At 37.2% G+C, this 14,420-nt stretch overlaps 1 protein-coding gene across 2 annotated transcripts in view; it reads right to left on the bottom strand.

The window, feature by feature from the left end:
* Positions 1 to 10,922: 10,922 nt before the first annotated feature.
* RDX (radixin) overlaps positions 10,923 to 14,420 on the bottom strand; it is a 68,858-nt gene continuing 65,360 nt past the window's right edge. The window contains exon 10 of one of the 2 annotated variants that reach the window (XM_010361323.2): positions 10,923 to 13,516. In XM_010361323.2, coding sequence (XP_010359625.1) covers positions 13,352 to 13,516 — 165 coding nt within the window. In that variant the 3' untranslated portion in view covers positions 10,923 to 13,351. The remainder of the gene's footprint in view (positions 13,517 to 14,420) is intronic. The other variant, XM_010361318.2, reaches the window with a different exon arrangement.

The following is a 14,420-nucleotide window of genomic DNA, read 5'->3' as shown; positions in this document are numbered from 1 at the left end:
GGAGTGGGGTTCATGCGAAAGTGTCAGATTTAGACATACGGAGTTGACAGAGGACACCGTTAGAGACACCATTTTCCTGTTCTTGTTATTCTTAGAGTGTAAGCGTTACGTGTAGATTTAGGGAAAACACTTTCCAGAAGACACACGGTTAAACTAAGTGACAACTATTCTAACTCAAAGAAATTGCTCTTTTCAATGATGTTCTTGTTGCTGAAACCAGTATACATTTTAAGTATCGTAATATTATTTTTCCCGTGTGGCACTGGTGGTCACATGCAGTCACCTTTCTGTCCTACACGTCTCTGTGGTCCTCTCTTGCTTTGGCAGTACTTCAGTGTTGGCGCTCTCCAAGGTCCTATACTAAACCCACCAATTCTTTCCTTACACTTTCCCCTTGGGAAATTTCATCTGACATTCCATCAGCATTCCAAATTCAAATTGTCCAAAAAGAAATGTCACAGGCACACCCAAACCTGCTCTCCCTCATGATTTTCTTGTATTTTACGGCACTACCTTCTGAATCTCAAACTTTGTTTTCAATACAAATGGGCAGTCCCAGCACACTCCACGTCCTTTTGTGACTCAATGTATATGCATATGCAGTTCCTTCTTTCCAGAAAGCTTTCCTATCTTTGCCTCCTCGATTAAGAATAACTCCTCCTGAAAGACTTCGCTTAGGGACCATCTCCTACAGCAAGCCTTCCCTGGAGCTCTGCAGTAAGATCAGGTGCCTTCCTTCTGAGCTCTCAGAGCTCATCTATCCATTCATTTATTAAATACCAAGCATCTATGGCATTCCAGGCAGCGCTCTAGGCCCTGGGCATATACCAGTGTACACAACGGTAAAATTCCTGCCCTTGGCCGGGCGCGGTGGCTCAAGCCTGTAATCCCAGCACTTTGGGAGGCCGAGACGGGCGGATCACGAGGTCAGGAGATCCAGACCATCCTGGCTAACACGGTGAAACCCCGTCTCTACTAAAAAATACACAAAAAAACTAGCCGGGCGAGGTGGCGGGCGCCTGTAGTCCCAGCTACTGGGGAGGCTGAGGCAGGAGAATGGCGTGAACCCAGGAGGCAGAGCTTGTAGTGAGCTGAGATCCGGCCACTGCACTCCAGTCTGGGCCACAGAGCGAGAGCCCATCTCAAAAAAAATAAAATATTAAAAAAAAAAAAAAATTCCTGCCCTCATGGAGCTTACATTCTAGTGTAGTGAGACAGATACAATACAAATAGGTAAATATATAGTATGCTAGATGGCAAGTGCTATAGAGAAAAATAAAGGCAAGAAATGGGTACCAGATACTTGGGGAAGGTACAATTTTAAATAGAGTTGTAAGAGGCAGCCTCATTGAGGTGACATTTAAGCAAATTCCTGGAGGTAGCAAGGGAGTGAATCATAACAATGTCTGGGAAAAAGTCTTCCAAGCTAAGTAAGAGGAGTTGGACCAGCTGGCTGCTTTAAAGAATAACAAGGAAGTCAGTGTGACTTCAATTTAACAAGAGGAAATCAGCAGAGGAGGCCCAAGAGCTTTGGCAGGGACCAGAATAGACTAGGTTGCAAATGACCGCTGAAAAGGACACAGCTTTTTTTTTTTTTTTTTTTTTGTGAGACGGAGTCTTGCTCTGTCGCCCAGGCTGGAGTGCAGTGGCCGGATCTCAGCTCACTGCAAGCTCCGCCTCCCGGGTTTATGCCATTCTCCTGCCTCAGCCTCCCGAGTAGCTGGGACTACAGGCGCCCGCCACCTCGCCCGGCTAGTTTTTTGTATTTTTTAGTAGAGACGGGGTTTCACCCTGTTAGCCAGGATGGTCTCGGCCTCCCAAAGTGCTGGGATTACAGGCTTGAGCCACCGCGCCCGGCCAGGACACAGCTTTTACTCGGAGATGGGAAACCTCGGAGGGATTTTGAGCACAAGTGACATGGTCTGACTTACCTGTTGTAAGTTCTTAAAAGACTGTAATATGGCAAAGAGGAAATCAAGAAAACAGAATGGAAGGCTTTTGCAATAATCCAAGCAATCCTGTGGGTGGAACACTGATGGCTGTGGAGGATCAAGTGGTCATATTCTGGATACATTATGTATCTTGAATGCTGGGCCAACAAGTTTGTGATTGGAATGGATGGACTGACTGAGAGAGTCATAGGTGTGGTCAAGGTTTTGGCCTAATTAGCTGGAAGAAGGGACTTGCCATTTATCAACTGAGAAGGGGAAGACTCAGGCAGAAGCAAGTTTAATGAGGGAAGATCTTGAGTTTAACATAGTAAGTTTGAGATGCTTATTAGATATCAAACTGGAAATGTTATGTAGAGAATTAGATATACACATCTGAAGTTCAGGGGAGAATCTGGCTAGAGATTTAAGTTTTTCAGCCTACAGGTGGTATTTAAAGCAATGACACTGGATAAAGTCACTAAGAGATCCAACTGTAGACAGAAGGACTGAGACTTGGCAGACTATAATATTAAGGGGTTGAGGAGGGAACCTCACTTATTCATAACACACAAACACATACGAAAGATTTATTTTGTGTACCGGGAAAAACCATAAACTATTTACTGCTTAGGAGCATGTCTTTCTTATCTCCATATGCTTTGCATAGGCCTGGCACACACTCAACAAACATGGGGAGTGATACCTTCTAAGAGAATCATAACTAGAATCCTTAAAAGGTAAACAAAACATATTAAAAATGGAGCCCAAAGGACTTGGCTACAAATATGAATATTCATAATACTGACAGATGAAAACCAAAATGACACAAGTTACTATTTATTAACATTTCCAATATGCCAAGGCTATAAAACAAAGTATTCCATGTTTATTATTACAATCAACACTCACAAGATTAATAGTGTTACTTCTGTTTAATGGATGAGACAACTCAAGCTCAAATGGCTGAGTGGATTCCCAAGGTCTCAGAAGTGGCCAGGCCAAGATTTAAACTCGATGTGGAAATCCAAAACCCATGCAATTACCTCAACATCATGCTGCCTCACAGCTATCCCAAAGATTCTCTTATTTTTTTTGAGACAGTTTTGCTCTTGTCACCCAGATTGCAGTGCAGTGGTACAATCTCGGCTCGCTGCAACCTCCGCCTCCTGGTTTCAAGTGATTCTCCTGCCTCAGCTTCCCGAGTAGCTGAGATTAAAGGTACCCGCCACCACGTTTGGCTAATTTTTGTATTTTTAGTAGAGTAGGGTTTCACCATGTTGGCCAGGCTGGTCTCAAACTCCTGACCTCAGGTGATCCGCCCGCCTCGGCGTCTCTACTAAAAATACAAAAATTAGCCAGATGTGGTGGCACATGCCTGTAGTCCCAGCTATTCAGGAGGCTGAGGCAGAAGAATCGCTTGAACCCAGGAGGCAGAAGCTGCAGTGAGCCGAGACTGCACCACTGTACTCCAGCCTGGGCAACAGAGCAAGACCCTGTCTCCAAAACACATACACACATACATACACACATACACACACGAACTAAGACCAAAGTTTATAGGTACAAGAACAATATCTGATCTAAAATCTAAACTCTAAAAGAACATTTTCTCAGCTTCATCAAGAAGTTATCACATGAATAAACACTAAATCAAAGTGACCTAAAGCTGAACGAAGTGGCCTCTCATTTCTCTATCTCCTGCACATTTTATCTCAGTTTTTCTTCTGGCACTTACTACCATACTTTCTATACCTCAATTTGAGTCCAGGACTCAACTCCCCGATTAACTACAATTCTCTTGGCAGAGTCACAAAGTCTCATCGATTCATCTATCTCCCATAATTCCAACAGTGCACAAACAGCAATTGCTCTGAAAATCACTGAATGAATGACTCTGCATGCAAATGTATATATATCTTATTTTATGGAAAAGGGAATAAACATCATGCCTTCTTTTCTCCTAATTCAGCATTCCTTTCATAGTACTATTACACTGAAAATCTTTTACATGTCTAATGTTTAAGAGCTAAAGCATAATGGATGAAAAATAAGAGGTGGCAGAGAACATTTTCCTATCTGTATACATCACACCAGTTATCTAGAAGACATACTTATTTGCAGTCTTCCCAATACTTGAGAACATTCCAAAAATTTACATACCGTAACCTGTAGAGATGCAAACCTACTTTTCCAATGGATACATTTCATACAAAGTCTTTTATATAGCTTATGCCCCCCAAATTCATTTTAAACATCCTTAAAACATCAGTTATACTGGAATACAACGTGGCATTCCAATATAACTGATTATAGTTTAAAATAATACATTAAACTATATCCAGAAGATTAGGTTCTGGGTTCTAATTCCAGGTCTTATATTGTCTGGTACAAAGTTTTTACAAAATGGAAGTATTATCTCAGGTTATTTTAAGAATGCATCTAAATTACTAAATGGGTCGGGCACAGTGGCTCATGCCTGTAATCCCAGCACTCTGGGAGGCCGAGGCAGGTGGATCACAAGGTCAGGAGATCAAGACCATCCTGGCTAACACGGTGAAAGGTGAAATCCCGTCTCTACTAAAAATACAAAAAATGAGCCAGGCATGGTGGTGGGCGCCTATAGTCCCAGCTACTCAGGAGGCTGAGACAGGAGAATGGCGTGAACCCGGGAGGCAGAGCTTGCAGTGAGCCAAGATCACGCCACCACACTCCATCCAGCCTGGGCGACAGAGCAAGACTCCATCTCAAAAAAAAATAAAATAAAATAAATTACTAAATGACAGGGATTTATATTGTAACTATCAACAAAAACTACTTTTAAAGGATGTTAGTATTTCTTGAAAAATGATAGGCAGTTTAACCAACCTAAACGTTTTAAGAAACCCAAGTGAGCTACTATCAAGTACATTTGCAAATATTAATGGAACTAAGAAGTAAACTATTATTTACTTTTACATACAATAGAAGATTATATGTCCTTCAACAGCAAATGCTTTAAAAATACACAAATTTTAGGCCGGGCGCGGTGGCTCACACCTGTAATCCCAGCACTTTGGGAGGCCGAGACGGGCGGATCACGAGGTCAGAAGATTGAGACCATCCTGGCTAACAGGGTGAAACCCCGTCTCTACTAAAAAATACAAAAAACTAGCCGGGCGAGGTGGCGGGCGCCTGTAGTCCCAGCTACTGGGGAGGCTGAGGCAGGAGAATGGCGTAAACCCGGGAGGCGGAGCTTGCAGTGAGCTGAGATCCGGCCACTGCACTCCAGCCTGGGCGACAGAGCGAGACTCCGTCTCAATAAAAAAAAAAAAAAAAAAAATCTAGGCCAGGAGCAGGGGCTCACGCCTGTAATCCCAGCACTTTGGGAGGCCGACGTGAGCGGATCACCTGAGGTCAGGAGTTTGAGACCAGCCTGACCAACATGGAGAATGGAGAAACCCCATCTCTAATACAAAAATTAGCTGGGCATGGTGGCACGTGCCTGTAATCCCAGCTACTTGGGAGACTCAGGCACGAGAATAGCTTGATTGAGGCGGAGGTTATGGTGAGCTGAGATCGCGCCACTGCACTCCAGCCTGGGCAAGAGTGGAACTCCATCTCAAAAAAAAAAAAAGAAAGAAATCTATAGAAATTTCCAAAGTGAGTTGTTAAGGGTTATCACAGCCAGGAAATAATTGTGCCTGTATGTTCTGAGATAACCTTCTCTGAGTTGTGTTTTGGTGAACATAATTCTTTCATAATGAGCTGAAAGAATCATTTTACTAACCCCAAACTGTTTAAAAAAGAAAAAAAAAAACCCTTCAAATTTCTTCTAAAAGCCAGTACATTATGAAGGTCATCTGAGAGCAAAAAGAAGTTTGATAAACTATTGTTATAAGCATTACTCTGAGGTAATGGTTTTCAACTATAAACCAGTATTAAAACTTCAAACGTACACAGATATTAAGCCTCGGTCAGGCATACATTTTTGTGAAGATAATGCATCTAGAATGGAAGTGACCATAATCTGAATCCAGAGAAATGCTCTGAAAAAGGACAATCTGATTCAGAACTATAAAATCAGTTATAAAAGCTAGAGTACAAGAGTATAAGACTTGGAGTTAGAACCCAGAACCAAATCCATTTGTTCTTGCATGTCTTTAATTTCTACTTCTTTTGTGCCACTAAAGAACCCATTCCCAAAAAGTCATGGATAAAAGAAAAGATACTGAGGTTTTAAGTGTCTCAAAAGAGGTCAGCTGGAAAGTAAGTTCAGAAGAAAATACACTACCACAAACATGAATATAGCAAACATGACAGCAAATTACACTTAAACATTTCCTTTATCAGAATTTCCTTTAAATTCATTCCCATGGCCATGGCCTTTCTTAGGCTAACTACAGTAGACAGCTGTATTATGCTATCTGTAAGCTCTTCTATTATGCTATCTCCTCTGCACTTTCTAGTACACTTTACATCACAACATGAGTTTTCTTTTTCAAGCAAGGTTTAGTTATTGTGCCTCTCTGTAGCTGTGCCTTTCCAAAGCTACCAGTTGTCCTCAAATCAAATTAAACCATCTAAACATAGGATTCAAGGCTCCATAAATTCCTGGGCCCAACCCACTCTAGCTTTATCATCCTACAGTCAATGCCCACTGTCTATCTATTTACTTTCATTTCTACAGTCTAGAGACTAACCCCTATACATATTCTCTTCTGCTTTGCCTTTCTGTAACACCTTCTTCATTAAAAACTATTTTTCCTCTTCAAAAAACACAAACGCCAAAAGCACAGGCAACAACAACAAAATTGGACTTCTTCAAAATTAAAAACTTTTGTGCATCAAAGAAAACTACACTATATCAAGGGCGAAAAGGCAATTCACAATGGGAAAAAAGATTTGGAACTCCTACCTGAAAAGGAATTAATATTCCAAATCCTGGGATAATGGATTAATATTCTGAATCCCAAATACAAAGAATTCTTACAACAGAAAATTAAGCAATTTTTTAAATGGGCAAAACTGGAATAGACATTTCTCCAAAAATGATATACAAATGGTCGATAAACACATTTTAATTTCTTTTATGATTTGAGAAATGTATCAAAGGAAAATGCAAGTCAAAACCACAATGAAGTACTCCTTCGCCATTAGGATGGCTATTATCAAAATCAAGCAGGCAAGCAAACAAGCAAACAAACAAACAAAAAACCCAGAAAATAACAATTGTTAGTGAGGATGTGGCAAAATTAGAACCTTGCGCACTGCTACGTGAATGTAAAATGGTGCTGCTGCTGTGGAAAATATGACAATTCCTCAAAAAATTAAACACAAGGCCAGGTGTGGTGGCTCACGCCTGTAATTCCAGTACTTTGGGAGACCAAGGAGGGCAGATCACCTGAGGTTGGGAGTTCAAGATCAGCCTGACCAACATGGAGAAATCTCATCTCTACTAAAAAAAAAAATTAGCCAGGCATGGTAGTGCATGCCTGTAATCCCAGCTACTCGGGAGGCTGAGGCAGGAAAATCTCTTGAACCCAGGAGGCAGAGGCTGCAGTGAGCCAAAATTGTGTCACTGCACTCCAGCCTGGGCAACAAGAGCAAAACTCCATCTCAAAAAAAAAAAAAAAAAAAATTAAACACAGAATTAACAGATGACCAAACAATTCCACTTCTGGGTATGATGTATCCCAAAGAACTGAAAGCAGGGACTCTAAGATATTTGTACACCAATCTTCAAAGCAGCAATACTCACAGCAGTCAAATGATAGTGGTAATTCCAAGTGTCCATCAATAACAGACACATGGATAAATAAAATATGGTATATGCATACAATGGAATATTGTTTAGCCTTAAAAAGGAATAAAATTCTGATACATACAACATAAACGAACCTTGAAAACATTATGCTAAGTGAAATAAACCAGACACAAAAGAACAAATATTGTATGAGTTCACTTTTATGAGGTACTTAGAAACATCAAATTTATGGAGACACAAAGTAGAGAAGTGGTCACCAAGGACTGGGAGGAGGGAGGAATGGGGGATTATCATTTAATGGGTACACAATTCAGTCTGGGAAGATGAAAACGTCCTGGAGATGGATGGTGGTGACGGTTACACAACAACCTGAATGTACTTAATGGCACTGAACTGTACACTTGAAAATGGTTAAAATGATCAATTTTATGTATATTTTACCACGATAAAAAAAGATTCAACTGTAAACTTTTAACTTTATTAATCTTCTCAATATTTAATACAGATATTACCAATTGATCATATTTGACTGGTTTGTCAGTTGGGTCTAAAATGAGTCTTCCTAGGTTAGAAAAACTTTTAAAATTAGAGACTCTTTTAGAATAACTTTATTAACTGGTGTTTAAAATTTGGCCTACGAAATGAAAATTAAGTAATTTATCAGAAAATAAGCATACCTGAGAAACGTATACTGAGTATTCATTCATATTCCCTGTCAGTTACTAATTTTCCTGCTTATTAATCTTCCTTTTATTAAGTTTCCTTCATCTCAAAACTGTTTTTATGAAAACAGCTAAAATTTAAAAGTAAATAATTATGTAAATGCAATGAGAGCATATAGAATTCAAATGCCAGACTTGAATTCCATAGACTTTTCAATATATATAAAAGGAAAGGGAGGGAGGATATATATTCCCTTATGATTCTAAAAACACATGATTCCTAGGTCTAAAATAATACAAAACATCATATTTAAGTTGAAAAAAAATAAAAGGGATATCATAGCACACATTGTAACACAGTGCAAGAATTTCACATAATAAATCCATGTTTTATCAAAAGAAACTTTTCCAAAAGTAGTCACATAAATAATCTCAGAAATTCTGATTGCATATTACCAGTAGGAAGATGGACATTTGGCTATGCTGATTTAGTAATAAAAAACTAAAACCAGTATCACTATTTTTAGGAGCAAACTAAATGGCATGCATAAATATAAAAATGAATCAAAATATTTAAAATAATGATTAAATAAGTGAAGAACAATTAGAATAGGGTGGTAAAAATAATAATTTGCACTGATAGAAGCAACTAGCTAGCTATAAACATGGAGGAATCTGGGCATACAAATAACAGGAATCAACAATATGGCATTGCCATTTTAAAAGAAACGATATTGTAATAGATAAATGGAAATGATCTAAGAGCTAAAATAAATTAATATTTGAAGTCCCCTACATAGGCCAAAACAAAGGGTCACAATCATCCTAATCCTGCTTCTAAGTCCTTGAATATAGCCAGCACTTAATAAAAATGTATTGGCTAAATGATGACCATTAAATAAGAACCTGGAGCCATTGAGTAGCTAGGGATCTCCACAGCCAAAACATAAACCTGAATGCAAAGGATGTGTTATGGGGTATCACCTTAGTCAAGATCTTTAATGCAAAAATTGTGTAGGAAATACTTTAACTCCTAAAGTAGTATATATAACCCCAAATCAGAAAACTCTTGTACCACGGAGGTTAAGGGAAGTCAGTATTGAGGAGATAAATGGCAATTTTAACAGATAAATGTAAATCTGAGTGTCTATTACCCACAAATGGAAAGGAGCTGAACCACACAGCCATGATCTTTCCACAGGGAAAATGGAAGTTCTTAAATCTTGATAGATGGACATAGTAAGAGGTAGGTCTACTAAGGAAAAATTGGGAGTTAAAATTATTTAATTGGAAAAGCTAAGGATAAGAATGTGGTAAGCTTTAACATATGGAACATGATAGGGAGTCAGTTTTTCCTAGTCACTAGTGTAGACTGTGGGGAGTCAGGCTGCCTGAACATTTCATAAAGTTATCAAAAACATTTGCAGAATCCAAAGAGCTTTTGTATGAGCTAGAATACTGTCATTCCATGTGACAGACCACATTAGAATATTTGATAGGTTAAAAAAATGGAAGTGGTACAAAATAAGAAAATGCTAAAGTTCTGTTCATTTAGAACAGACTTAAGAGAGGAACCTAACAGTAGAGCTCCACACTGAACTGTTTTCTCTTATTCTTAATAATGGTATCTAAGCTTTGGTTTACTCATTAGTTCAGTATATTAATGCTAAAGTTAGTAATCCCGTAGACTTTAGTTTCAAGCTTTAACTTTTAAGACTAATTGTTTTTATTGTGCATATGTAAAATGGGATGTCTGTGAATTAAAAAAATTTTTTCATTTCTAAAAACATTAACAATCAACAAGGTGATCAATACTGGAACAGAATACAGTGGGATTTAAAAATAATAATAATAATGAAACACTTCTAATGATAAGAGTGACTTTCAATAAAATCTAACATAATTTTATAAGGGGCCATTCTAGCTCTTAAAAACTCTACACATAAAGCAAAATATTATTTAAAATTCCATTTTCTGACAGGATCAGAGTAAAAAAATCACTATGTGTCCTTGAGAACAGAAATAAAAGTGACAGTTAAATATTACTATCAACAAAAAAATCTGGGCTTTTACTATTTTTATAGATTTATAACTTATTTAAGTAAAAAATTAGTAAGAAGACTTGAAAAAGGCAATCAACTTCTAGATTTATAGTAACTGCTCTATAATATAGCTTCAAAATAAGAACTTGTACTTAAATAAATATACTTAGCATACGGTTCTTTAAAGAATGTTGAAATCTTAATAGTGAGATGAATCAATGACAAAAAACTGTATCTTCCTCAGGCAAAAGAAACTAACCACTATACAATAAATAAAGGCAATGATTGGAAACCCTAAATTACATTTTGTTGTCAAGAAAGTCAGTTTAATTTAATAGTTTAACTTTTCCACAGAATTAATCACTATTACTTCCATACCAAAGACGTATCATTTTGGGGAAAGAGTAGATCTATAAGGATTTAAAATTATTTCCTATCTACTTCTTACTTTTAAGATGTGGTGATTCATGGCTCTGATAAAGATTGTAATTTTCAAGAAATATACAAGAAATCCATGTTAAATAACAACAGTGGACCTTGAAGGCATGAGCTTTTGTCACTTTATTGTTAACCAATGAATATTATCCAAAATTAGAGATGTAATAATTGTAACTTAATTGTACAACACAAAATTATGCTAATGGTAAAAGCCTACTGGGATTTACCAAATACTCATTAGTGTATTTTTACATTGACTATATGAACATGTGCTCGCGACTGCTAATGATAAGTTATAATTGGTTTAATCTCTATGAAATCCATATTGCAAATGGTTCTTGTTTAGAAAAATTCACACAGCCTTAAAAATGGATTAAATCCATTTTAATCCTAATCTACAAATAGATCATAAACAGCAAAATATAACTGATAATTTTTCAATACTGTAGCAAACTGATGTAGCTATGGTAGTGCACATAATTCAAAATGAGGAAAATTAACAAAAATCCAATGAAAGTTCAGGTTTTTATCTATTATGGCAATTGCTTTAAAGTGAACATTTGTGTTTCAAAACATGAATAGTAGGGTCCACCATCCATTCCTTTGATGTACACTGCAAGTAGGAACATTGTCTTCCATAGGATTCTGAAGCACGTGCACAACCATGGTACAACAGTCACTTCAAGGTTAACCAGCTATGTTTTGTCCTACAAAGCTCAAAAAATATATTAAACGCAACCTTTCTTTTTCATAATGTCTGCCCAGATTAATCCTTTTAAAGTCAGCAAAATCAAAAAAACACAAGAGATATTTTCAGACACAACTTGAATCTACTGTGCATGAAAATGTTTAATAAAATGGCAATTTTAATAAATGTAAATTTGACTGTGTAATACCAAATGGAAAGCAGCTGAACCACACAGAGAAAACAAGGCTTTACGTATCTCCAAATTTAGCTGTTTTACAATAAACAAAGTATTAGAACATGTGAATATTAGAACCTCCTTCTGACTGGAAAGATTTCTTCAGTAAGATATAACTGAAATTAATATAAACTAAAATTATAATTTCTAAAATAGAATTAACAAACAAAATTTAAGTATTTTTAGTCAGAGATTGAAAAAAAAATAAGCACAGTGATCTAGAAGCCAAATATAATGATTATGTAACTATCATATCAAGGTACAGACATTCTTCATGTTACAAGGTTAGCATCTCTCTCTCATACACACAAGAGTACACACACACACACACATACACACACACACAGTCTCTCTCTCTCATTCCCCCTCTTACTCAGCCATACCACAGCCCTCCAGGATGATAGTATACCAGTGAGGAGCTTACAATTTTAATATAAATCAGAATCCCACAGTTTGACTCAACAAAAAGGCAGTTAAAAATTTAGCACTCTAAGATATTATGAGGGAAAATGGAATTTCAAAAGTATTTCTTGATGATCAAGGCTATCATCATGAATTATAAAACATATATAGCTTACACACTCCATTGTGTTTGAACAACCAGTCATCGCAGGTGTAGTAGTGAGGTAGTCTTGTTGTCCCCTCCTCGGGACTGATGTTTTTATATGCTGCCCTTCCAGAAAGGTCCAGGTTTTAAAAAATAATTAAAATCAGTGACCGACAAATGTATATTTTCTTTTTTTACTAATCATCTGTTTTTCTAAATCAGTCTATAAAAGAACAAAACTTTAAAAATCTTGCAGAGGCTGTTTAATCAGTAAACTCTCCTAGGGAGCTACTACTGCTGTCTAAACCTCTGTGAAATGGTAGGCAAAAAAAGCCATCAAAGGATTAGAGGAGATAAAACACCAATCAATGTAAGCTGTTAAAGATGACTGTGATTAAATAACCAAGTATCAAATATCGAATAAGGCAATTAAATTTGGATTTAAAAAAAACTAACCACCAGCTGTACATACATTATTAAATGTTCTAATCTCTTTCATGATTCATAGTCTTATTCTACATAATGATCAAAGACTGTCCACTGTGCTACCTACCATCATTTTAAACACTGCCTGATCTGTATGATGGTGGGATTATGGCTATGGACATGGCAGATGAGAGAAGGGCACACTGAGAAAATGTGAGAGAGAATGTGGAAATACACACAGGTTAAATGGAAGGGACAAGGGAAACCCAAAAAATGTTCATCACCATTATCCTTTAAAATGTACACAGAACTGAAACCACACATACACATTTGTCAGACATGATAATTAGTGTTAATCTTCAACAGAAAAAAAAAAAAAAGAAAAAGAAAAAAAAAATGTGAAAGGAGGCAATGGAACACCATTCTCCATTCCCTGTACCAAAAGAAAAAGAAAACCAAGCATGATATCATACTGCCTTCATGCTGAAGAGCTCCCCTTAAATCTGTCTTTTAGCTAGCACAGTCAAACCGGTGTAAGTGCTTTGGCAAGGTGGGATGCATTCCATCATATCTGCAAAGGCCTGCTTTTCTCTGTTGGTGGTTCAGCTTATGAAGAACATATATGCAAAATAACAGCTCTCACATTGCTTCAAACTCATCGATACGCTGCTTTGTATTGCCTTGTCGAATCTGTCGCAGAGTCTTGTACTTATCACGGCCTGCTTTAACATTCTCAGCATGAAGAACATCATTTTGTGTTTTCTTGGTTTCATCTCTGGCTTGGGCTAATTCTGAACTTAATGCCTATATTTAAAAAATAAAAAGTACAACAATTATGTTCTAAGATTTAAAAAAATTTATGAAAATGGCTTTAAGATGCATAAATACATATACCAAATCATTTCCGCTGTGAAACCTTTTTCTTTAGTGTATAAGTTTGCTTTAGCAATAGTGGTGGCAGTGGTAAGGGAAGAGTACACATGGCCTTTCCTTTCCACATTTATCAACCATGGTATTTTGTACATTATTCTAAATGTCCTTAACTTTCTCATCTAATATTTGAAATGGCTAAAAAGTTCAATGCAGCCATTATAGACTACTATTACTATGAGATTTAAAATCTATACCTCAAGGGAAGCCTTCTCCAAAAGTCTTAATATATTTATTGTAACTATCACCTTATTTTAATATTTAAAGATTTCAACAATTAAAATATTAGATAACTTACTGGGAAAAAAGAAAGCTCTCATAATATTAAAATCCTCTACTTTGACCTAGTTATGTCCATGTAATATACTGACCTTTTGCCAATATAAAATCTGAATAATTAAGATTATGCAATGTCTTAAACATAGTATATTAACTATCATTCTTTCCAATGTACATTTTATTTTATTTTATTTTTCTGAGAAAGAGTCACTTCTATCATCCAGGCTGGAGTACACTGTCATGATCTCGGCTCACTGCAACCTCCACCTCCGAGGTTCAAGCAATTCTCATGCCTCAGCCTCCCAAGTAGCTGGGATTACAGGCTCATACCGCCATACCCAGCTAATTTTTGTATTTTTGGTAGAGGCAGAGTTTCACCATGTTGGCCAGGCTGGTCTTGAACTCCTGGCCTCAAGCGATCCACCTGCCTCGGCCTCCCAGAGTGCTGGGATTACAGGTGTGAGCCACTGCGCCTGGCCCTCAACATACATATTACTGA

Source organism: Rhinopithecus roxellana, chromosome 15 (assembly GCF_007565055.1).
Source record: "Rhinopithecus roxellana isolate Shanxi Qingling chromosome 15, ASM756505v1, whole genome shotgun sequence".
In the NCBI taxonomy this organism is placed as follows: Eukaryota; Metazoa; Chordata; class Mammalia; order Primates; family Cercopithecidae; genus Rhinopithecus; species Rhinopithecus roxellana.
This window is presented reverse-complemented; position numbering and strand designations above follow the sequence as displayed.